Raw genomic sequence first — 25614 nt, forward strand, 5'->3', positions numbered from 1 at the left:
TGATATCAGCAGGAAGAACACAGGTCTGGCCACACTCCAAAAAGGAGGTGTAGCCTTACCCCAGAATATACTTTAAATATATTTCATATCTAGTAAATCACAAGGCTGCTTTAACACAGAACATGGTGTCACAGCTGTCACATCCCCAGTCAAGGACAGCTGGGCAGGGAACAGAACCAAATTTGCAAGTGCTGTCTCTCCTTGTGGCTGCACAGATCACTTGTACCATCCTACAGAGGCACCAGGCATTTGCTAAGCTGAAAACTTGACCAGAGACAGAAAAATGCCCCTACATCCCCCCAAAATTGAAGCAGGGAAAAGACAATGAAAAGACAATAGCTTGCATCAAGCTAAAAAACACCAGTGGCCACCATGGCCTTCATTGAGGCAATTCTGAAACGCTGATTTTAAAAAAATAGGGAGGAAAAGGAGGGAGAAAAAGCTCAGATGATGATTGATTTGGCAACAGCAGTGTGCAGCAAGGGTGAGGACAGAAGCCATGTCTCCTGATACTTGAGTCACTGCAAGAGATTTTTCACCACAGCTTTTTCCCCTGAGAAACAGCTTCACTGAAGCTACAGTTCAAATATCCTTCACTTCAAGGGGCTGAAATTTCAAAGAAAATGAGTTCTTCCATGAAACCCCATCCTCATGTTGCTCTCCCCAGTGCCTGAAGGAGATGATGCTGCTCCTATCTTAACGGGGGACATCAGGAAACCAAAGACATTGGTTTTGAACCAGTTTCCTGTGCCCATAGCAGACCAAACTCTGAAAAAGCCAAGAGATATTGATTTGCTGTCCCAACTGCAGGCTTTGAGCACAGAGTTCTGGTTCTATGGACCAGGCTGTGTATCCTGGAGAGAGGACTGTAATGCCTTAGTGACATGGCACTAAGCCCTGACACTCAGAGACAGGCAGGCAGATCCCACATGGCTTTGAAGGGGCAGGGGAGATACTCCAGTGCAAACCCCAACATCTAGGATGAGAAATTAAGTAAATACCCCAAGTTCTGTGCTGTCCCAGCTATACAAACCAAGGGCTACAGGCAGCTCCAGCACACCTGCACAAGGTCCTGTGAAGGCAGAGACCCACTTTGTTCATAAGAAAAAATGTAGGGAGAACAAAGAAGTTTTTAAAAAAAAAAAAAAAAAGAAAGCAGATTGTTCTTTCCTGTGTTTACTATGATGATTTTTAACGCTTGGCATTCACAAAGTGAGATGTGAGAGTCCAAAAAGCTGCTTAAGGTCACTCCACAAATATGCCAAGGCAGAGGCCTCCAAACCTGAGGGATGCACTGAATTATTGTTCATGCCAGGACTTGCACTTACTTTCTTTTCTTGCCTCTTGTACCACAACTATGGAGTTTTTAGCAGGTGCAATGCAGAAGAAGCTATAAAGAAGTGACTCCCAGGCAAACACCTTGGCACTGCAACTGCACAGAGAACCACACCACAGAATGGAACAGCATCTCTGGAGACTCAGCTCTCCTAATGAGGGAGCCTGTGGGGACTGCCAGGTGAGATCTGCAATCATGCTTTTGGCACTAGACATCCCTCACAGAGACTCAGACCAGCCAGTGGGACAAACCTGAGTGCACACCTTGGCCAAGTCAGACAGACCAAAGACACTGATCAGCTTATCCCATCCTTGCACCTAAAACAGAGGAGAACACAGCACTGACCCTTGGAATTGTTCTGATGACTGAAGAGCCAGCTTATAGCACAGTGCTGAAGCTGATTCTTACTTCTTGCTAAGTCTTATTCTGAGTGTAAAATTAAAGAGCTCACTTTAAAAGCAGCAAAATGACTCCCCACTTCAGAACACAGTTCTCAGGGGGAAAAAAGAAAGTTTGCAATTTCAGCAGGGCAATGCATGAGATTGTCTGTTAATTACCAAAGGAAAGGCAGCTGGTTCAGTTCCTGCTATCTTAATAATTTTCCTCTCTTTGATGTCTTGTTCACATCTTTTGAACAACATGCTTGAAGCATAACACTGAAGAGAACACTTATTTTCATAATGAAAGGGAAATATTTTGCTCCATGAATAATATTTAGTTATCCTGATAGGCTGCACTGATAGGGCTTCATATATTGTGTTTTCAAACTAATGCTGAGTTTAAAAGGCCTGCAGGGCAGTGCAAGGCTTCTGTCAAATGATAAATACGTAATTGGTGTACGTGTCCAGCATCCTTTACAGTGATATCAAATGGTTTCTAATCAGAAAGATGGAAGCACCCAAAACTTTCTTGTCCTAAAGGCATGAAAAGGAAATTTACTTGTTTCTCATTTTAGTTTTCAAAGTTAAAATTTCTAGGCCATATGAAAATGACATTAATCCTTTGCACAGTGTGACAGCATATCCACTGTTGCAGAGAATACATAATCAAAAACTCTCTCCCACTTCCCACAGACACTAGAGATGGCCAAAAATCTGGAGCAAGCACACAGTTTGGAAAGCTGCCAAGAACAGGATGGAGTTCTGTAAGACTTGCAGTGATCTATAGAAAATATATTTGCATGTTCCTTCACACAGTGCTACAGTAACAGGAAAAGACAGAGGATGACCCAGCTACATATACATGGCACCAAATTCCAGAGGCAGCTGGCCATGAGCACTGGGACAGCAGCTTTCTACAGCTGCCTGCAGTTAGAAGGAGTTTCCTAAATAAATGGGCCCCATTCAGTGTGGGTTGAGATTCAATTTATCCTGACTGTAAATCCAAATCTGAAGTCAATAGGGATATCCCCACCAGGCTGCACACCAGAGTAACAGGTAGTGAAGCATGCAGGAAAACTCACTAAAAAGATGTTCAGAGACAGGAAGAACGTCTCCAAAATATTTATGACCTGGGCAGAAAGTTCAGAGTTATGGCAAAAACTCAGCCTTTGCTCTAATTCTCAAAGTACAATCAGAGTCTTGATATTACAGGTTACACTGAATCTATCTAAACAAAACCTAGCTGCAGAGCAGTGACTTCAGGATGCAGACTTTAAGCACAATACCCACTTCCTCACTCTTTTCACTTGAAACCAGATGTTTTTTATATTTGTGTGTATGACATTTATGCTTAACAATGCAGACTGGTCAAATTTACTGAAGCAGTGAGCAAAGCTATGGTTAAACTACTTCCTATATGCAAAAGTACTTTGTGTGTGTCAGAGAGACTGGTGAGTCAGAGGCACAACTGCTGCCCAGCTGAAATGGTCAAATCTGCTTTGAGCTGCAGCTGGGCAGATGTGGGAGGCAGCTGGTCACTGCTCACCATGTCCTGGTGCTGCCCCTTCCCTCCTGTGGTTACCATCACACATCTGCCAGAAGGACCAGGTGTGCTGCCCCTTGAAAGTACAGAAGAGGAAACCCTACAGGAAATGGGCTTTAGTTAATCCCTACTGGTTTGGGAGGAGGGAGGATGTGACCTGTGGTTGGGAGTAGCTGGAAGAGATGACACTTTACCCAGCACAGGATAGCATCCCTGACCACAGCTCCTGCCTTCTGACCAACATCACAGCTTCTCTTCCAAAAAAGGAAATAATCTGGGACTCTTTTGGCTCCATGAATTGGCTAACCACAGTCACAGAGAAGCACCAAGACAAAGAGGTTGCAGGAAGAGGATCAGCAGCACTCTCACCCCACACAGCAGGAGCCTGACTGGCTCTGGCACCCAGACCCATCTGGTCCTCTGGTGGGAGCTGCATGGGGTATTAGAAAAGGGGATGTGCCATGTCCCAAGACATGCAGTAACAACCTGAAGCCACTCACACCACCAGCACATGGGAAAGAACAGGCACACAAACACATTCCCAAACACCCTAGTCCTTGTATTTGCACCACTGCCCAGCAGCTTCCAAAAGCTGCTCACTTTCACATTCAAAAGAACCTTTCCATTCCACGTCCTGGTGCTGCAGAGGCAGACCCAGTCTGAGGGCAGCCCTAAAGCCAGCCCAGAGTCCTGCTCAAGCTACAGAGGCCTCCCACGCTCTACTTGGCCTTTCTCCAGCAAGATCCAAAGAGTGGAGAAAGGCAGGGACCAGCATTAATGCCAGCCAAGCCAGTGGAAAGCAAGGGAAGCACTGCCTGGGGCTGAGCCATGCTCATCCTGCCCTTAGAGGAGTGGTGGGCAGAGAAGACCAGAGCCCTCCACTGTCCCTGCTGGGAGCAAAGACACACACACCCCTCAGCCACAGTTTCATTCTCTAATTTAGCACTGCACAGAGCAGAATTCTACCCAGCCAGTTTCCAAAAACAAAAATAGACTGAATTTTGTTGCTGGGCAGCCCCCAACATTCACAGAGCCAGCAAGGGGCTACTCCCTGTGTGGCTCAGCACCCAGGAGCTGGGATGTGCCAAAGAAACCCTCAGGGCTGCAAGGCCAGCTGAGAGCCCAGGAGAGCCTGAGCATCCTGCAAAAATGTCAGGAACAGCTGCAGCAGCAACTTCAGTTTCTAGCCCCTACAAGTACAACTCTCCCGAGCACAGAGCAGCCCAAGTAATTTCCATCACCAGGGTTCTGTGCTACCTAGGGAATGCTAAGCATGCAGCTGAATTCTGATTTTAAAATTAATATTTATTAGGAAATCACATTTATAATGGGTTAATGATATATTTCACAAGAGGAGTTTTAGGGCATGCTAAGGAATATTACTGTATCTCTAAATACGATTGAAAGACACTAGGTGTGTTTGTAATTTGGCAAATTTTCAGCAACAGTAATGATAATAGTTTTTATGTCCTGCTTCTCCTCCTGACAGCATGAAGGAAAACTCTTAGAGTCTAAGACAACAGCAACTAACACAGGATAATAAAACCACATATTGTAGAAATACAAAGACATTCAAAATAAATCAAATTAGAAGATGTAATTTGAGAGAGGCAAGCATCTCACGTTGTGATAACAGACTCTCTTGCTGGCAAATCCATAGCACTCCATGGCCAGAATCATCATTAGCATGTACTTTATGGAGGTGTATTAAACCAGGACGGAAATGAAAAGATTTCCCCACCACAAAAAACAGTGAAGCAGTGGGAGTTGTAAAAGAGGCCTTTGATTCACCCTTAATTCACCAGATGAATCATTTCATATTGAGCAAACATCAAACCACACTGGAGAGAGACAACACAAAACTCCCAATCCCTGAAGCCACTTCAGTTGGCTCACTAAACCATGGAACACTGATCACACACATCACCAAAGAGCCATGATTTACCTTATTACATGCATTAGTTAATTCATGGCATCTTTGCACAAACCTTGACCTGCACTGCAAGACCATTTGACTCAGTTTATCTACAAAGAGAGCAAGTCTGCTCTACCATGTATTTGAGGAGACTGAGTTTGAGGCAGGGTGAGCTCCCCACTACTCATGCACTGTTACTTATTAAGTTGCAGTAAATGGCCCATGAGATTTAAACTGAGATCAAAGGGAGACCAAATCCTGCCCCTGCAATTTTGGCAACAATCTCTTTGCAAGATCAGTTTTGAGCATGTGGAGTCAAAATCATTATTATAGTTCACTGCTCAAGCATGAGGAACCTCAATTCCTCTGCCCAGCAAACCTTCATGGACACAGGGAAGAATTCAGATGTGGCAGTTACCTGGTGAGAGACAACTGGTTTTCTTCCTCAGCTACACACTCCCAGTGAAAGAGAACGAACCAATTTTTGAAAAATCACATCAGAGAAAAAACTTCAAAGGAAAGATTTGCAATAAATGTTCTTAATTTTAATTCCCTTTGTATAATTGTTAAGTATTAGAGTAACAAAAAGTCTAGTAAGCATTTTATAGGCAGAGTAGCACTGCTGAGTGTTAGCTTCTCTTTATCCAAGATGAGTGACAGCTGTTGGCAATCCCCCAGCCCAACTCCTGCTAATCCCCATCTGCCAATGAGGCAATGTGACCTCAGGAAACGGGCCCAGTATCTCAGGCACTTATCATCAACATTGTCCCACCTTCCTACTTTGAAATTTGTTTCTGTGCCTTCACAGACACATCTCTGGGGAGGCTGGAGAGGGAGGCAGGCATCTGCTGTTTGACCCAGGTGCTCTAGCTGCACCTGACAGAACCTGGCTCATTCTGCACTCAAGGCTCCCAGCCATGCCACTGCCCAGAGATGCTTTCTTGCCTCCTGACTGGTCAGTGCAGTGCTGAGCCCAGCTCCTCAGGCCAGCAGCTAAAACAAGGAGCTCCTTGATGTGCTCAGCTACCACCTAAAACACCACTAAGGACAATCCTTGTTCTGGCCCCAGAGCATACTCAAGTAGCCAGAGCAGTGGTAGAAAACCAGAGTCACACCTGATACTGGTCAGGACCAGCTGAAGGGATACTGGCATGGGCAGCTTAAAAACTCCCAGAAACAGTGCAGTTTCTAACACACCATCTCCTGAGAAGACAGTCTCACAGAGGCCTACAGACCCCCAAACAAATCCCATATCCACTCTCTTGGGGCCACTCTTCCCTAAGATCTGCTCAGTGACAACAGGCAAGTTGTCTGACACCTTGGAGGAATAAAAAATCCCCACTAAGATCCACACCATTTCCATGCAGGACTGTATAGGTTTCACCAGGAATGTATGAGTGTTTCACAAGTCTAGGAGAGGCAGTTAGCTGTAAGCACAAAGCATCACTGCACTCTCACCAGCCCTGGTTCTTCCTCTCCACTCAATTTTAGTCTCTCTACACATGAACCCTTCTGACAGAAACTTAACAAAGGACCTGCCACGAACAATCATCACTATCCCAGCTCAAATATCCCCCTCAATGCAGAAAGATGGTTTGTAACCTTCTGGTTTTGCCTTTAGCAAATTACATTCAAGAGCTGTAAGATCTTCCCTCACAATCCCCCACACTGCTACCTACTGGGGACACTGTCACAGCAAACACAGGCTCCAAAGTGCTTCTGTAGTTTCACTGATGGTTGTGGAGAAGTGCAAAGACATCAACTATCATTTTAACCAGTGATCTCTGCACATTTTTCCTCCACTGAACAGTGAACTTAAGCCCAAGAAAGCCTATGTTACTTCTACCAGCATTCTGAAATAGACCACAAAGCTCAGTGTGAAAACTGCCTTAAAACATAAGGGACCATGTTCCCCTCTGAGGTCTCCCAAAGAAAACAGCCTCTAAGACAAGAGTTCAACAGCTGAAGGGCAAATGAGTCTCAGGCTGCTTTGATGAAATAGGCTGCAGCCATCCCAAAGCCTCCTTAGTTCACTGACACATCTTGTAGGACTGATTTGTTAAAAAAACAGACACTGAGCTGATGCCAGAGAAGACACTGAGCAATCTTCATGTCAGGTCCTGGGAATGTTCCCCAGCACAGGGGGATGGAAAGACACCAGCCAGGATAGCTGGCCAAACAGCCAGGGTCAGGGACAGCTTTGGACAGGGGTCTCAGTACTTTGGAATAGAGTCAGCACCCAGCTTTGTAAAGGGGACAGCTTCGAGTGACACTAAACTTAATGGCAGTAGATCCATAACCTCACAACTAAGACTGAAATCCCAGGGGTTGCTATGGCCTTTTCCTTACCCCAGAGACAAATGCCAAAAATATTAAAAAATAGCAGATATGGCAGCTGAAAAGAGAGTGTGTTTGTCTGAAACATCCCAGCATCATTTTTGGATCATCAGTATCACAAACCAGCCTACAAAGGAGTTTGCTGATAATCACCCCAGCTATCTCTGCTGATACACGTAAGATGTGGCACATCATTTCTGTGTCTGCCAACAGTACAAGCTCCACATGTGACCCCAAGCACTGAGAAACTCTTGTTATGCTTGGCTCTCCCCTTGTCATCCCTTCACAAAAACAGCACGCTTCCACAGCGTCAGTCTGGAGTTATTTACTGGTGTTGAAGCTCAAACAGAAACCACAGGCCACCTCTCCTCTCACCCAAGCAGGACGTGCAAGGATTGTCCAAATGAGAGGGGGCTTCACCCAAGTGCTCCAGCAGCCCTGCCAAGAGTGTCATCAGGCAAGCTGCTGCCCTCTAGAACTGTGCCCTTCTCTCCCACTCCATTCCCAAGACCTGCTGAAAAACAGTTTATCAGTGCTATCAGAACATTAAATAGACATCATCTGTTTAAAATGACCTTCATTAAAGCTAACATGAGAACATCACCAGCCACATTTTCTCTCTTTGCTTTTGTAAGTGAAGTGTCACTTGCAAGGCTTTGGACCAGCTCTGAAACTCCTTGAAGGGAGGAAAATGAAACTGCGAAAGAATCACAAGGTACAGACATCCTCCCTCATGCTGACACAGCTCAGGGACAGGACAGGCCCTGGAATGCATCTATTCCAAATCACACCTGCCTACATCTGGAGAACCACCCCATCAAGCTTACTCTTGGCAGCTGCATCTGCCAACATGAGCACGGCTGTGCCCAGCAGTGCAAACAACCCACACTGAACTGTCACCACTGCCTGGGCTCAACAGCTCACCTGCATTCACACTGCAGGGACTGCAAGAAACGTGAGGCAGGAAAAGCTGATTGCTCTCTACCTTTGAGGGTGGAGGCTGGAGCAGCTTGGCTGAATGAAGGTTAAGAAGGAACACGAGTATTTTGTAGGAAGTAGGGGAGAGAAGCAAGACAGAAGGTCAAATCAAACAGAAACCTGTTTATGAAAAAGGATAAAACCAGTGTGAAAACAGCACCAGCTTCTGAATAATAAAAGGAAGTTATTAACCATCAGAATAAATTTGAATCTTCCAATCAAGCCAATCCAACCACTCTGAAGGTACTTATGTGGGAATGCAATATGCTTGTACAGCATTAATGGCCTAGATCTACCCCAGGTCTGTGTTCTACAGTTCCATGACACACTCAGTACTTTCAGCCATAAAAGACAGTTTTTTCCATCAGCCCATATTATCCACTAGTCTCGTGACAGCTCTGAGAAGGCACTTGTGCAGGAGACAGACATACAGCTGCAAACACAATGCTCTCCCTGTCTGATCTGCCCACCTTGCAAAGAGGTGCTGATGTACAGAGTGTTGTGGGACCCTTGGATGAAAGGCATTCAATAAGTACAAAGCCTGAATACATATTAATAGTAATACCAGACATGGTATCCCTAACAAAAATAAACTGCCACTTGACCCAAGGCTGGGAAACAGAAAGTGATCTGCCAAGGCCCAGATGTGCAACACCAGCCAATAAACATGTGATGGGATCCAGAAAGAAGTGCATGGAGCAGAGGAGGGAGCTGGAAGTGATGATGGGAGGGGTCTCTTCTTCCCCACAGCATGCACTGTGCCTCCTGACTCCATCTGGTTGGGACTCAGCTCTCACTGCTATGAGCAGCACAGAGCAAGGCTCAGCAGCCTGGGCTACAGCCACACACCTCGGGCAGACCTGGGAAGGCATCAGAAGGTACAGGCTGGGACAGAATGAAGCTGTGCTTAAGCTCAGCATTATGTTTTTAGCAAACTTAGATGGTAACTGCTTAACAGCAGCACAGAGAACTCTGTGCTTAGTTTTTAGCAACTTTCTGACCCAAACACATGACTTGACTGCTGTGTTTAACAGCAGTCTTTACCCCAAAAATTTGTCAATTTCTTGTTTGAACCACTTGTCCTTTCAGTCAGTATCACTTGTCAACAAAGTGTTAAAAACCTAATTACATAAATAAAATTTAATTGTATTCCACCTCATACCCAAGAATGCTGCAATTCCTCACTATTGTCAAGAGCCTGAACCTGTTCATCATCTACCTGTGTCTGTATCAGAAGAATTCATGCTCTGCATTCAGATGAGCAACTCTCTCCCCTCCTTCCTCTGCTTCTACAGTACTCCAGCTGATGTGGGATTGATTTCAGACAGGTTTGGTATGAGCACAATTGGAGTGTTCCTAGCCCCAGAAAGACCAAGCAGAGGTATGGATGGGAGGCTTGTCTGTTTCAAGTGGATTAGATCCTGACCACTGAAGGTAACTTTACAAATCTTTTCTATCATATCATTCACAGAAACAGCTGGAAATAAGTCTAGAAGCAAAACAAGGAACAAGAGTTACAAGAAAATTATAAATGTTTTTATTTGATCTGTGGTGAGTGTTGTTTCTGAAAGCTATGGAAGTTAATTTATAATGTTAGCAATTTGACAACCAATCTTTTTAGTAGGAACTCAGCTATTGTGTTTTGAAGCAAACAGGATCTAGCAAGGGCAGGACCTTGCCTGTAACTATGACTTGGCTATTATTTTATCAACTAGAAGCAAGGCTGGGCTGCAAAACCCTTTACCTTGTTTTACATGTAGAATCCAAGAGTTTGTCTTGGCTAACATAACCAGAAGATCAAGGTTTACAAACCAGGCATTTTTGCTGAGCAGGTACAGGAGCCCCATCTGACACAAATATGTTGGAAAGTGCTACCCAGAACTGCTAGACCCTACAGGTTTCCCATAAACCATCACAGGTTTTTCATTGACCCAGAGACCAGAACATGGGCAACAGTGGGAAAAAAAGCCTGGCAACTCAGATAAAGCCCCAAAGAGAATGGACACTAGCTGATGACAGCACTGCAAAATTGGCTTTGGTGCTTGGCTCCTGGTAAAACAATGACATAATGCTGTGTTTACAAGCAGGGAAATCTGAGGGTTGGAAATGGATCTGTGAAAAAACCACTAACACGTTTTTTTGACAAGCCAACAGATTAACATCTATTGTCACTGGGGCAAGGCCAAACTCCACTGGAGATGGTCCAGGAGTTTGATGTCATGGAGAAGCTCACAAGGACGTCAGCTGAAGAGCTTCCCATGTCATGTCAGCATTTACTGCAGTGCTACTGCCTGAAGCCACCACTGCCTTCTGCTTAACCCCTTCTGCCATAACGTACAGTAGGGAACACATTGGCCTCTTGGCAATAGAAGTTTGACCCAGATCTGCTGCAGCTCATGTTAACCAGATGCAAAGGTTGATAAAGGGCCAGGCAGGACAGGCTGCTAGAAGATAAAGTACACATTTGACTGTCAGACCTTTGCTAGTACTAACTAAAGTATCTTTTTCTACAAGCAGACATAATGTCTTCATTTAGGATCTTTCCAAGTCACCTGTGAACCAAATCACATGGCTGGTTGCACCCTCACCCTCATATGAGTCAAAGTCTTTATCATAACCCAGCCAACGCCTCTCACACACAGTAAGACAACAGCCAAGAAGCCACAGCTCCACACAAGATCCCAACAAAGGATACCTGGAATCCCAAAAATGCCAGTACCTGGCAGGGATCAATCTCACTTTTAGCACATGGATCAGGTCCCTGATGGCTCAGAATCACTGTAGGGATAACATGATGGGCAGAGCCCCACAAAGCCCTTGGCACACAGGGTTGAGTCACCTTTCCTCAGGAGTGGTAAAAACATCAGTGCTCTGAGTCTTCCACAGGCCCTCAAATCTCAGAGGAAGGATCTGGTGATTGCCCATAAGATGCTCTTCAGTCCAGGACTACTGAATTTGGCAGAGCACCTAAAACTCCAGAACTAAGACAACGGGAAATAACCCCATGCTGTGGGCAGTGTTAGAGCTTGCCAGAACGGGGGGAAAGAATTGGAAGAATAAAAGAGTATTCTTAGGGTCTGGCCAGGGCTGTGGCTTCAGCTCTAATGGAATCAATTGCAAACCTCTCCTTTCCACCTCACTTCTTTGACCATGCTCTCCTCTTACTCCAATGCAGAGCAAAGATCTCACGTAAAAAGACAATCCCTACCAAACATCTGCACACTTTCCCAAAGTAGCAAGAGAAGAATTCTGTAAAACAGCAACCCCAATGGTCATTCTGGCCAACACAAGGGCAGATGTACATTCCTTCAGCTGAAGGGGTGGTAGAAAACTCAACACCATCAGCAGGAAGTGCCTTGCTCCCATCCCCAGCTGTGAGTGCTCAGACACTGCTGCTCTCTCGGGCCAGAGCCCCAGTTATTTCAAAAGAGGAGATCCCTCTAAGACAGCAGTGCCTCACACACCTGTACACAGTGTACACAGTCACCCTCCAGTGCCACCAGCAAATTGCCCTTGCTGTTCAAAAGGCCACTGGTCCTTACAGCCAGAGGACAGAGGGAGGTTTCAGGACAGACAGACACACTCTGCACAGACCATGCCTGCAATCTCCAAGGGTTGTTACCCATGGAAAATTCACTGACAGTATTTTTAGTTTAAATGGAACTATTTATACTGGGGATGTCTGTGTGAAAGGATGAAATGCAAGCTACAGCTGCCCAGCTCAGAAACAGGTGGAAAGCTGCTTCTTTAAAACAGTCCAGAGTTTTGACACAGACTGCTACAATCACAAAGACAGCAGCAAAAGTTTAAACAGAAAATTTCTTCTTGAGCAATAACAGCCAAAAGACTCTTCCATATGCTTCAAGTGAGAGTATTCCAGAGGCTCTCTACTGGACTAGATTTCTTTTGAGTAAAACATCCTGGCTTGTCTTTATAAAGCACTTTTTGCTGAAAGGTTAGAGGAAAAACTTAGCTGAATTCAGGGTGGGGGGGAAAAATTACTTGTTAAGGACATCCAGGGCTTGAAAAATGCATAAGGTACAGGATTGATGCCTTCTGGTACATAGAAAATCAGCATGGATGTTCCTCTAGAACCAGTCACTTTTTATTCTTCTCTAACAATATCTTGTTATTAACTGAAAATAAGCAGCTGTTTCATTAATAAAAAGTCATAACCAGCAATCTGTGCTGCTTCAGGGATTCTAGACAGTTTCACCTGATATAGACATATTTCTAGAACACACACATACAGAGCTTCCTTCCTATTGCTGGCTTTCCTCTGTCCCATCCCAGAAGTCAGCTCCAGAGCCTGTTTTCATCCCACTGAGGAAAATGCTGAACTGTCTTCCTGTGACACGTCTGGAAGATGGGAGGAGGGACATGCACTTAATCTGCTCTCCATGGCTTTCTTCCAGAAAAATATTTCACATATCCTTGTTTGTTTGCTTTTAAGTCCTAAGTGACTTTAATGCCAGTGAAAGTTGCTGGAGTGATAGCTCTGGGAAATTGAAAGCATTAGCAGGGGTGTGCCAGCTGCCCTGATTCTGCAGAAGACCAGGAGCTCAGCTGCCTCTTCTACCATCCACCACAGGAAAAACCATCCCACAGCTCAGTTGCTCAAGATGAGGCAGGAGTCAGAGCATCAAATTTTCAGGCAAAGGAAATACACTGAGCTCAAAGCAGCAAAGCACTTGTAGGGCATGGGAATTGGAAAACATTTTAAACTGATTTTCAAAGTATTTTGCTTGGAGTCAGAGGGGTTTACTGTCAGGCTTGCACCTGATGGAGAGGGGGAAATCACAAATAACCTTCTAGGCACAAAAAAGCCACACACATGAGTTAATGCATAAATAATAAATAACCTTAGTCAAAGAGTGGGAAAATCTCACAGGATGCTGAGGGAGCAATTAGAAATCTCATCTTCATAGAGTCAGGAAAGCACTAATTGAGATGTTCTCTATTACATCAAGCCCCTGAGGGTACAAGAACGCTTGGAAAGAAGGTTTCACCTGTGCCAGGAGCTTTCCTGACAGGTAATGCAGAGACAGCAGGGAGAGATCAGCCAGCAGCAGCCAGCAGCCCACTGCCAAGGGCTGCTCCCAGAAGAACATACTCCATGCCTCACCTCAAACACTTCCACAGACCCTGGGACTCTGACACAGGGAGGAAACATGGGGAACAGGCTGAGTCAACAAGCATGGCTGGGATCCTAGCTGTGTTTCCTCAGAGGGGAATGTGGCTCTTGTGTCATCCCATCCACGGAGCGCTGTCAGGGAAGCACCAGCTCCATTCTCATTCCCCAATGACAACCAGACCTTGGCCCTGCTCCCAGGGACAGCCCTGCAGTAGAGGAAGATGACACAAACTTGGGGCTGTCAAAACTGATGCCAGCAGTCAGCCCTGAGCTAACACCTGCATCTTTGCACTTCATAAAAGGTGAGTAGATCCCATTGGCTTTGCAGCAGAGCACACCGAGATCCAGAGAGCAGAAAGGCCACACTGGTTAAAGGTTCTTCTACCACACTGCACAATGTCCTGTGTGTATCACACTGGATGTTTGTTCAAACATTTCTGGGTGATTTATGAACTTCAAGTTTGCATTTGCAGGCATATGGACAGTGGAGAACCATGTTTCCAGTATTTCTGGGGCAGCTTGGAAGACTTCTGTAAAGGAGACAGAATGGCAGTGTGGAGCTCCTGTTAGAAGCTATGGTTAGTAGAGATTTGGCATGTTTCTCCCTGTGAACAGAGACAGGGGTGTTTTCCTTGTAAACAAGTTTGCATCAAGCCTATAAAACCATGCTACTGACTGCTGAGAGCATCAGAGCTCAGTGCATCCCTGCATTTATCCAGCGTGGTTTACAGGAAAAACAAAACACACCCCCTTGGTCAGAGAAACAGTGCCAGCAACATATCAAAACATTATTACTGCCAGTCAGGTTTCAAACAGGGTATGTGTGGGACCACACACACATTTATGGACACTTAGAGTCTTTGAATATTTTATTCTATCCAGTGAGTTGACTCTAACAAACTAAACAAGTTGCATTACAATAATACAGAATTACAGCCTTGTTGTGAAGCCATGGTACACCCTGAGCAGTCAGTGTCTACTATGACCAATTTAGAATACACTGCAGCAAAGTAGTGCAATGTGTGATATTCTGATGGAGACACAAATTTGGGGATCTGTATTCTGACCACAAAAGGAGAATGCTCCCAGTTCAAGGACTTTGTTGGTTACCTACACATTGAGCTCCTCTTCCAAAAACTGGATTAAGAAGGAGCTTTGTCAAAACCAAAAAGCATGAGAGGACTAATTAATACCATCATCACGCTCAAGCACTTACAGGTACTACAATAGATAGAGTGTTTCTTTGCTATACCTTCACCCAGGGTGATCTAAAGGTTATTATCCTTCCTCATGACCACTTTTTGCAACAAGGCCTAAATGCTGACCAGACAGTAGCCTCTATGCCAAGACAATCACCTGTTCAGCTGGTTGAGATTGTCTCACTGCTCCCACCTGCCTGTCCCTGTGTGTCATCACCTGTCCCTAACAGCCTAGTGCAGACACCATCTTTCAGGCCTGTCTGCACACATTTTTGTGCTAAAGCATCCTTGCTGTGTAAGAAATGCTCTTATGCATTCCAACCCTTGTCCCATATTTGTAAATACATGCAGTGAAAATACCATAAAATTGACATCTAGTGAATGTGAGCTTGAAGAAATAAATTCCTTCCTTTTGCTTTACCCTCACATCTCAAATGTGAAGATGTGCCTATCCAGAAGAGAATAACAAACAGATCCTGGAGACTGAATTCTTGTATTTAAGATAAAGACAAAGGAAAATGCACTATATTAAAAAACTTAGTAATTACAAACTTCTCAGTAAAAGTTTCAATAAAGCCTCTCTAAAGGTGTGAACCAAAGTGCAGTGAAGTTACTAGGAGGGTTTTTTTCCATCAACTTGACTGTATTTGCCTTTGACACTACCTGATTAAACAGCAGACACCACCAATTTCAAACAGTGTGCTACTGTGCTGCTCTCTGCCTTCTCCATGCAATATTTACACAGCATGCTGCAGGCAAGAAGGTGTCTGCTCTGGCTACATGAAAGCATCCAGCCTCACAATGTCACCCAACACACAGTGCTGTCAGCCCCTCTCAGGATCCTGGGGACCAGTTCCCATTGCGTGAGCAGCACAGATTAAGAGGATACAGCATGAAAAAGGAAGATCAAAAAAAAAAAGAAAACCATTTCACATTAGAAGGTCCAGCTGCTTCCTCCCAAATGACTAAATTAGAGAGCTCGTACGTCACCTCCTGCCTCAGGTAGGGTCACATTGAATCCCTCTTCCTGTTTAATCCATATAAAATGGGAAATGGGTTTTGAGGAAGACAATGATTGAATATGAGAGTAGTATTTTTTCAGATTGTGTACTTTGTATCAGGTAATTGCAAGACAGCTTTGAAAGCCAAAGAAAATAACATAAAATGCTGCCACACACTTCACGGGTGGCTTTGGGTCAACCACTTAACTTCTTGCCTCGTGTTCTCAGCACCAGCACAGATCCTACCTTGCAGGGACAGGAGAAGGCAATTCCTTAGAGCTGGCTCTCTAAGGGCTGGGGCTGTGGGTGAGATGAACAGACAAGCTGCTCCAGGATGCAGGAAGTCTGGGCTCCCTTTCCTATTCCAACAATTGCTTCCTTAGGATGTCTGTTCACCTCTCTCTCCATGATTTGGTGTGTCAGTTCCTCTCCCTTTTAACTCAAAGCAGCGAGACTGGTGCCATTTTACGTGGTGTACAACCATCAAGCTGAATTGCACCAGTGGGCTCCTGCACCCACACACTGCCCCCAGACTGGGCTCTAGTAAAGCCAGAGGTTACTTGCAGCTGTCAGCAGCCAAAAGCATTTGTGCTGTCTCTTAGGACATCATCTCCCTGGCAACCAAGTCCCAGTGAAAATCAATAGTAGCTTCTTCATCATTTTTAAAATGGAACTTGGAGTCTTTGGAGCTTGTGCCCCCAGCTCATGGACTTGCTAAAAGCTTTTCCCCTGAACTTTTATTTGGCTTTCCTCCCAGCACACTCAACCACAGGGGAGTCAGTGCAGGCAGCCTGCTGTGACATAAAGCCTCCAGATTGTTTCATCCTGCCCTGACCACCACACATCAGCACAACTACCTTGTCTCTCTACTCATAGATAATCTATTCCAAAGGCTGGGGACAGCCATTTGCTTTGCAAACTCTTGAATTTAGATACCACTGTCTCTTGGCTGAATGTTACCAGCCCAAAGCTCTGCTGGAAGAGGGAACTGGGAGTGCTCTTTGGTTTGATGGGCTCCTCAACTGCACTGAAGCAGCTTCAAGCTGCATAGGACAACTCATTTGGTGAGCCAAGCAGGGGGAATGCAGCTCCTTCTCCCAGGGTAGCAATTCCTTCTCCAAGGAGTATTAACACAGGAACAAAGATCCTTGCCACTAAGCCATGTCCAGACTCTGCCCATCCATGCTGGCCACAGTATAACCAGCAGACTGGAACAAAGAGAATGAAGCCATGAAGATGCCTGATCGTGTCAGAGTTGCTCAAGTCTGAGCAGTAAAAGCAGGAGCAGCCAAGAGACAAGGAGCAGAGCTCAACCCTAGCAGTACAAGATTTTTCTTCCAAGCATGCTGACATTTTACAACAGGTCATTTGTGACAAGCACACTCATGTTCTCCTGGGAGCAGAGCTGAAACCCTACACAGCAGAACTCGATCCTTTAAAAGACAGCAACGCCAGTACCCCGAGGAGGTTAGCAACCATATCCATGCAGCAGAGGCATTCCTACAAGAGATCTCAGCATTCAGAGGTGGCATTAGGTAACAATTACCCTGGGGAGGAACTAGGACAGTATACAGGCATCCCAGATGACTGAAATCAGCCATGCACCTCAGTATAACTGGAAGGAGGCAGAACAGCCACTTGAAAGCCAAGAGCATTTTACCTTACTTCTATGCTGGACAAAGCTGAAAAATGCACAAAGCCCAACTGCAACAGGAGAAGAGCAGTGCTGAAAGAGAAAATCCCTACTGATGTATCCATCCCTGCCCTTGGGATGACACAGGCACACTTAATAGACCTCAGAAATGACCCCAAGCATATAAACATCTGGTGAGATAATGCACATCAGTAACCGCTCAGTCCTCAGCAGAAAAGCAAGTGGTAAGAAAGGGGGGTGGGGGATCCTGTTCATCTGGCTTTTAATGGATGTTTGCTATCAACCAGGTCTGCAAAGCAGTGAGCAGGTGAAGGTGCTAACCCAATCTCATCTCCCTGGGACCAAGATCAAGCACATCTGGTAGGCAGAGGCTCCCTGCAGAGCTGCTAAAGGAGACAGACATTTGATAAAAGGGTAAGCTATCTACCTAAAGATAACCTGGGAGCAGAGACAGGGGAGGGGAGGTGTCCTCTAAGATCCACAATGGATGGCTGAAGGAGGTAAGCATCAACAGTGGATCCTTTCAAATACAGGTTTCTGGTTTGGGATCATTTCATGCTTAGTTCAGATAATCACAGTTTCAAACCTAAAGGCAGAGAAGCTGCCCCACAAACAGATCAAACTCTCAAAAGAGAGTTTCTGACTGTTTATTGCTTAGCAGGGGCCAGAAAAGGGATTTGGATTTTGCTACCAGCTTTTTCCCTTCAGAATGATTAACTGGCACCTTCAACCATTAACTGCACTGTCCTAATCCACCCAGCTTCACTGCAGCACTGCTCAGCCAATGTGTGACCCCTGTTGCATCAGGGGTCTTTCCAACAAACCCAGACTTGACCTTCCTGACATTGTTCTTGTTAAAAGTAAAGGGAAGGAGGAAAGCAAGGAGATTTTACATTTTTAAAAGTATTTTCAACTGCAAATCAATTTTTAAAAGATCATCTGTACAAAGAAAGAAGAAATTAATTTGGAAAGCCAAAAGCTCTAAGAGCAGCAGTAGCTTGTGTTGGGGACATACCATACAAGAGGCATGTGGTTATTGATCCAACCTTCTGTTTATCCTTTCACATGCTGCCAGCCAGGGCCCCCAGCCAGACAGGTGGTGGTGTGCTACCCAATTGCTGACAAGGATGCATAGGGAAGACTGCAGACTCCTTCCCTAGTAAGGATTTCCCACAAGAGGGTAGAGACCTGGCTGAGTTCCTATCAAGTAGTACTGGAGCCAAGATTTTAATCTATTCCCACAGGCAGAGCCCTATTCAAGTTCCAGTGAGGTATTAAACTCTTCAGAAGTTTCACACACACAGGATCATAGCAGAGGATATGTAAAGCTGTCTTCTTTCTTTAACTTTCTTGAGTCAAGACCACAAAAGCTGTGCTCATGTCATGAAAGACACCTGCCCCAGGCAATGATTCCTGGCAGATAAGCCAAGCAGTGCAGGGGCTTATGTGCTACTCACATTTAGCCCTCTCCACGTGCTCACAATGCCTAAGGTGTGCCTTCATCTCTCCAGGTTCCACTATGGTCCTGAAAGATCACAATTAAAAGGAGAGAGTAATGTTAAAACACCTGCAATACTTAGGTCACCATCCACCAGAGAAACATACTGTTAATCTGATGCCAAGGCACGTTTGCATGGCCTGAAGGCTTGGCAGGAAGACATTTATGGATGCTGGAGATAGAAAAGCTTTTTGATCTTTCAAAGCCACATAGGGAAAAGAGCATAAAGCTTTGCACTCTCCAAACTATCCACAGGCAATGGAGAGAGCTAAATCCTAAGTGATGCTAATACTACTCTTAGAAGAAAATAATTGTTTCATGTCAAAAATAGAGCACAGAATCAAAGTAAAAGCAACCAATGGGTCAGACTTAGGGAATTAAATTCTTTGAAAGCATAGGTTCACCCTCCGTGACTTACTCCAGCCAAAGCCAGATGATCCTATTGTGCTGAATACTGTACAGCCATGGATGGAAACTAAGTGGGACAAAAGGCAGACACACCATTGGTCACCCAAACCACAGTTTGTGGGGTTTGGGCAGAGAACAGGACACATGGAAGTGTGGAACTGTTGTAAAGAAGACACTCTTAGTAAATGTGTACAGTGAGAAGGCTGAAGGGAAAAAACAAATTTGCCACTAGAAGGATTAAAGAGAACTTCTTTGAATAGTCTATGTTACTATTTATTAACATGAATGACAATGATCATCAAGGAAAAAGATGTGTTTTACAGGTAAACACAGGAAATATTTTCTTTCAAATCCTGTAAACACAGGGTTGAAATCCCTGTTTTCTGGTCATTTTCCAGCAAACAAGAAATGAACAGTGTCAATTTCTCTCAGCAACCCAAGAGACTGGAATAAATTGGAATCTCTTGGAAGATACTGTTACCAGCTCTTTTGTATATTTTGGTGCTTGGCAGATACACTTCTGTGATGCTGAATTGCCACCACCTTTCATGTGAGACAACACCCTGCAGCTGTGTCAGCCACAGTCCACAGCACAGCCTGCAAAAACTAAAGAAGACCTTCCCACCTGGAAACAGTGAATGCATAATAGACTGAATGCACAGATCCAGCTGCAACCTGAGAGGATATAACACCTAAAACTTCCACTGCTATGAATTGGGCACAGGATGCTTAATTCCATGGTAGATGAGCGCTTCAGCTTCACAACTCTGCATCTACCAGCAACATAGTGCCCTCTATAGCCTTAAACTGGATTATGGTTTAAGCCTCAGAGGAAAAAGCTCAGTGATATGCAACACTAATATAAAGGTTTAAGTCCAATCTTTGGCCTTATCTTTTCAACAATCCATTCAGCTGCTGATGAGCTCTGGAGAAATCTGGCAGACACACAATGCCAGGAAACACAGTATACTCAGAGCCATTTCACACCAGATGCAATAGCCCCTCAGACTTTTCCTAACCAAAGCTGGAAGATTTATCTTCTCTATAGACAAAATCCAGCTTTCTGTGTTTTAAAATACACGTTAAACCTTGAGAAACAGTTAAAGGATTTGGTGCAACTAAAACCCAGAAACTGCCAGAGAGAGAAGAAAAGATACTTCTCTGCCTAAGTGGAGAGGAAAAAGCTGCTGACTGTATGCTGCAAACACCTTCAGGCAAAGACACCTCCACATGACAGACTGCAACACAGGAGTCCGAGAAAATTGCAAAAAACTCTCCCCTAATGCTGTGCTATTGGCAGTAAGGTGTGATAGGAAGAAGGTGAAAGAGAGATAAAAGAGATCCAAACACAGAGTCTGCTTTCGTAAGCATGCAGACGGGCTGCCCCTCAAAAAAAGGTCTGAATGTAACTTGGGGGTGAGAACGAGCAAAGATGCGCTGAGCACCGCCGGCTGCCCGAGCCCGGCCCTGCCGCAGCCGAGCCTTGCTCCGCTCCCACCGGGCACCCCGGCCAAGACACGGGCAGCCGGGAAACCTGCCCCATCCTGCCCCGGGACTAGTGAGGAAGGGAACATCCACCTTCCGAGGGGAAGGAAACTTCAGACTGGTAACATGAAAACGAGCCAAGATCCAAACGGGGTGAAAGAAGGTGAGGAAGAAGAGCCGCACCTCCACAGCAAGAGGCCGTGGGGAGCCCGGCGGGAGCCTCACCTGCGGCCGGGGTCTGGCACACAGTGAGGAGAGGGACGGCTCCGGACACCGCTCCGGACACGGCTCAGGGCTCCGCTCCGGACACCGCTCCGGGCTCGGCTCACAGCACAGCTCCGGACACCGCTCTGGACACGGCTCAGGGCTCCGCTCCGGACACGGCTCCGGACACGGCTCAGGGCTCCGCTCCAGACACCGCTCCGGGCTGGGCTCCGGGCACAGCTCACAGCACAGCTCCGGACACCGCTCCGGGCACCGCTCCGCTCCCAGCCCGTCCCCCCGCACACGTGCGCACCCCCGGGACCCGCGGGCACTCACGTAGTGTTTCGAGGGGTTCCTCCGCTTCTCCACATCCACCACGTTGGCGTCCAGCACGCTGTAGGACAGCATCTCGGCGCACCCCGGCGGGGCTCCGCCGCTCCCTGCCGGCGCTGGCCGCGGCGATGCCGGGCGGGCGGCAGGGAGACGGGCGAGGGAGGATGCCCCGGTGCCGGCTCCGCCCCTGCCGCGGCGGCGGCTCCCGCTCCCAGCGGCCCGGCCCGGCTCCGCTCCCTGCCCGCTGCCCGGGGCTGCGCGGCCGCTGCGGCGGCGGGAGGGGCCGGGCCGGGCCGGGAGGGCGGCTCCGCCCCCGGGTGGCCCCGGGGGGCTCCGCCGGGACGGGAGCCACCGCCCCCAGTGCCGGAGAGGCGGGCGGCTGCCCCGGGAGCCCCGCTCCCTGCCGGAGCGCCTCCAGGCCCGGGCAGAGCCCCGCTCTCTGCCGAGACCCCGCGGCCCCCAGGGCGCTCCATCCCTGCAGAAAGGGTCCGAAATGCCCTCCCGAGCCGCCCGGGCAGAGCCGCGAGTGACGGGCCGAGCCCGCTCCGCCGGGCCGGCACCGCTCGGGAGGGTCCCACTGCCCTGTCCCTTAGGGACACACATCACAGCTGCAGGAAGGCTGCACAGACCCTCCATTGGGAGGGCTTGGAGAGCTATAAGCATATTTCAGCTCTTTGTATACACATACTCAGGTAAATGCTATCATCTTCCTCAGTCCCGCTCCAAGAAGAGTTTGCCCCTGAAATTTCAGGTGGTTTTTTTTTTTTTTTTTTTTTTTGGTTTGGGTATTTTTCTCTTTTCAATAATGCATCATTACTTTGCATATTTTAAAGTTACGTCAGAAATGGAAACTTCAATGTGATCTTCCAGCCCTCAGCTTGTTTCATGACATTCATTAGCTATTCACCAAATTAACTGAAGTTACTAAGAGCTCTCCTTCCTCTGAAGTCTCTTGCCCGTGCAGATTTTCCAGTAAGATTCCAGAGTGCTGCTGACGGCTCAAGACCTGCCAGCCCAGGAGTGCAAAGAAGACCAGCTCCTGGCAAAATAAGCTTCTCGTTTACAGTCAGAACAGTCCATCTCAATGTGATTTCCTCTGACGTGCTCTAAGCACAATTTCTGAATCAGAACTTTTACCATGTTGCTGGCCCTGAAACAATAATCATGAGACAGACACCAGAGTCACAAAGCCTTAGGTATTTGGGCCAGAAGGCTGGCATTGAGAAGTGGATGTTTTCAAAACATAGCAGGTTTCCACAAGATGCTCTGTGCCAGCCTTCTCCTCCCTCTTCATCTACTATACATAGTTTACCACAAGAAATAACCTGGTATAAAATGCTAAAATCCCAACATCCTACCCCAGGAGGTGCACAGGTATACATGAGACAAAGAGGGTGACAAAGGGGAAAACTTCATGTACCCACTTCCACTGGAACTTTTGAGGCTTATCTTCTTCAAGGCACCTTCTTCTCTTTTTTGAGGGACTTCCCACCTCTAACCCTCATGCATGACACAAGGCAGAAGAACAATTATTTACATTAGAAACCTCTGCTGTTTAGACTGGCCAAGAAGTCCCTGGTGTGCAGAGCAAACAAAGAAGATTCTTTCTTCAAAATGTAAATATTCAAATAACCCATTGATAAAAATATTCCTGATGTGGCCAGGCTTCCAGGTCTTGGATGCCTCTTCCCTGTGAACCATTATCAATATACATCACACATTCCATCCCCTTCTCCTATCACCCTGTCCAAAAAAAAAAAAATAAAGGGTCCCCTCCATTGTTGAAAACACTCAGGGTTTGTTTTAAAACAGCTTTCAAAACATGTCTTTGTGAGGGAGAGACAAAATGCATCATTCTCCAAACACCCAGCCCCATCCTTCCTGACATTCTTACTAATTGGCATCTTTTTACTGATACTCTTCTGATCTGCTCTTGTAAGGAAGGAGCTTCTATTTTCAACCAAACCCAGTACAGGTGCCTTGGAGTTTGTGCCCCTTTGGTGTCTCCCCTTTCTTCCACAGCACCTGGTCTGCTGTTCACCTTCCCTCTATTCAACACAATTTGATTCTCCTCTGCTCCAGACAACCCATCCCACCTGTGGAGCCTGGCCAGCCTTTGTACCTCTGTCCCCCTCCTCCTCCCTCATCTGATGGGTTTGTGCTCGTGGCCACCTCCTTCTCTCCTTGTTTGCTTGCTGCATCTGTCCATGCATGTAGAAAAAATGTGTGTTGCCAGGGGCACGGATAGTTCTTTTAAAACATGTACAACACCCAGTCTAATGGGAATCCAATCTCCAAGTATTGCAAAGCTGGCAGAAAAATAACCAAAACCCCTTATTATGCTGCAGGCTTGGGAAAATCTGCTCCTGTCTTAGGCAGCAGCTGGGAAATTGAAGCTGACGGCACTTCCCAGCCTTGTGCTGGAGAGCTGGGCTCGGGCTGCTGGGGCAGAGTGAGAGCAAGCCTGGGGATGCAGTGAGGAGCACAGCAGGCTGGGTGCCTGCCCTGCCCCACCTGCACAACAGCCTGTACCTCACCAAGGCCATGAACATCAGGCTGAGCCTCTGTGAATTTGTAGGACATTAACCAGCTCTGGAGATTTTAGTGCTAAAACTCCTAGTATTTATATTTTTGTTTTCTTAAAGCCCCCCTTACCCAAGTCTCATCATTGCATATGAATATCACTTCTATTATAACATTTTTAACACATATATTAATATATAAATATTAATTGCTGATTTAATAACTTACCTTCAAAGATTCACACTTCTGATAAAATTCACCTGAGGAACACCCTGGGAAATTCAGCTTCTGAAAGTTGAAATAAACCAGCTATTTTTAAAAGCTTTTTTCTACTCTTTTGCTAGGTGGATATTGGGCAAAGATTCACTTTTTTTGAACAAGCAGGTAATCACATTAGTCTCATAGATCTAGTGCAGCTACATGGCAGCCTGGACTCTGCTCCAATTACAGCAAAAGCTGATGCGTGACAGAATGTGTGTGTGTAATGTTGTCAGAGCTGGAGCATGACTTGAGTTTTCATATTTCAAGAGGACTCTCTCATGCTGGCAATTTTTTTGTAAATAAGCATTCGAGTTGTAAATTAAAAACACTTGGATTGTTAAATCAGTGAGAAAATAAAACAAGGGACAGGCTTTTCTGTGCTCCATTAGGGCCATTTCTAATGCCTCTTATTAATTCATGACATGTCACTGTAGATAGGTAACTGCTCCTGAATGTTAACCATGCTGGGGTCTAACAGCTCTGTCTGTGGGGGCTGGAGCTGTTGTTAAAGATGCTTTTCCTTTCTGTTTTCTGGCTTGGCAACCAGGTGGAACACAGTGTTTTCCTGTCCCACTAACTGAAGAGAATCTAACGGTGCTCAGCACCCTGGGGGGAAGTAAAATGCCATGAGCTGAGCCCCTTGGGGGAAGGGGAACTGTGCAAGCTGTGCATGACAGATTAGCCACACAACTCATTACTGGCAACTGGAGTTGCATGCATAATCTGCTAGACATGGTACTAGAGATGTGCCCCTTAGGGTTTTATTGGCTCTGATGTGCAACAGCACAACACAGAGCCTTTGTTACACTCCCATCTCAGCTTCTGTACTTACAAAACCTCAGCTTCTTAAAAAGGCTGCTTTCCATGCAGTCCTTCCACTTCAGTGTTTCAACATACACGGCTTTTGATAGGAATGACAGGAATGGGAGAGCCTGTCTGGCATTCAAATCTTAAACTCTGAAACAATGCACAGTGTGATTTTTTAAAAAGCAAATTGCATTTCATCTTCTTGGGAGATTACTGCCCTTCATATGAAACTCACTCTGGAGGTAAATAGGCCCAGCTAATATGGTAGAAGGCAGCCAAAGGAACCAGCAGCAGTGCTGGCAGAGCAAGAGCCCCCTCCTCTAGCACAGTATCTTTGTGCCCCTTCCCCTCCCAGCCTCAGCAGAGAGTGCTGCTCTGTCAGCCCCTCTGTGCAATCTAGTATGATGGAAAAACCAAAATAATCATTCCTTCTGCAGGCAGTGTACATGTTTTTCCAACGGCATAACAGCTTTTACTTACATTATGAAAGAGCTGCTTCACCCTCTGGACTTAAATTATAGATTATCCTTTCCTTGAAGCAGCTATCTTACAGTTTAACCCTTTCATGACTAAGGTTATTTTTCAGTCCTCTCGTAGCACTTGCGGATGAAGGATTTC

General features: G+C 46.1%; 1 protein-coding gene across 2 annotated transcripts in view; it reads right to left on the reverse strand.

The window, feature by feature from the left end:
* The window catches only part of SH3PXD2A (SH3 and PX domains 2A), a 246181-nt gene extending 224618 nt beyond the window's left edge, over nucleotides 1–21563 (reverse strand). Inside the window, exon 1 of one of the 2 annotated variants that reach the window (XM_079312063.1) lies at nucleotides 21409–21563. In XM_079312063.1, the coding sequence (XP_079168189.1) occupies nucleotides 21409–21480 (72 nt within the window). In that variant the 5' untranslated portion in view covers nucleotides 21481–21563. The remainder of the gene's footprint in view (nucleotides 1–21408) is intronic. The other variant, XM_079312062.1, reaches the window with a different exon arrangement.
* Nucleotides 21564–25614: the final 4051 nt, after the last annotated feature.

This window comes from Erithacus rubecula (genome assembly GCF_903797595.1).
Source record: "Erithacus rubecula genome assembly, chromosome: 9".
Lineage (NCBI taxonomy): Eukaryota > Metazoa > Chordata > Aves > Passeriformes > Muscicapidae > Erithacus > Erithacus rubecula.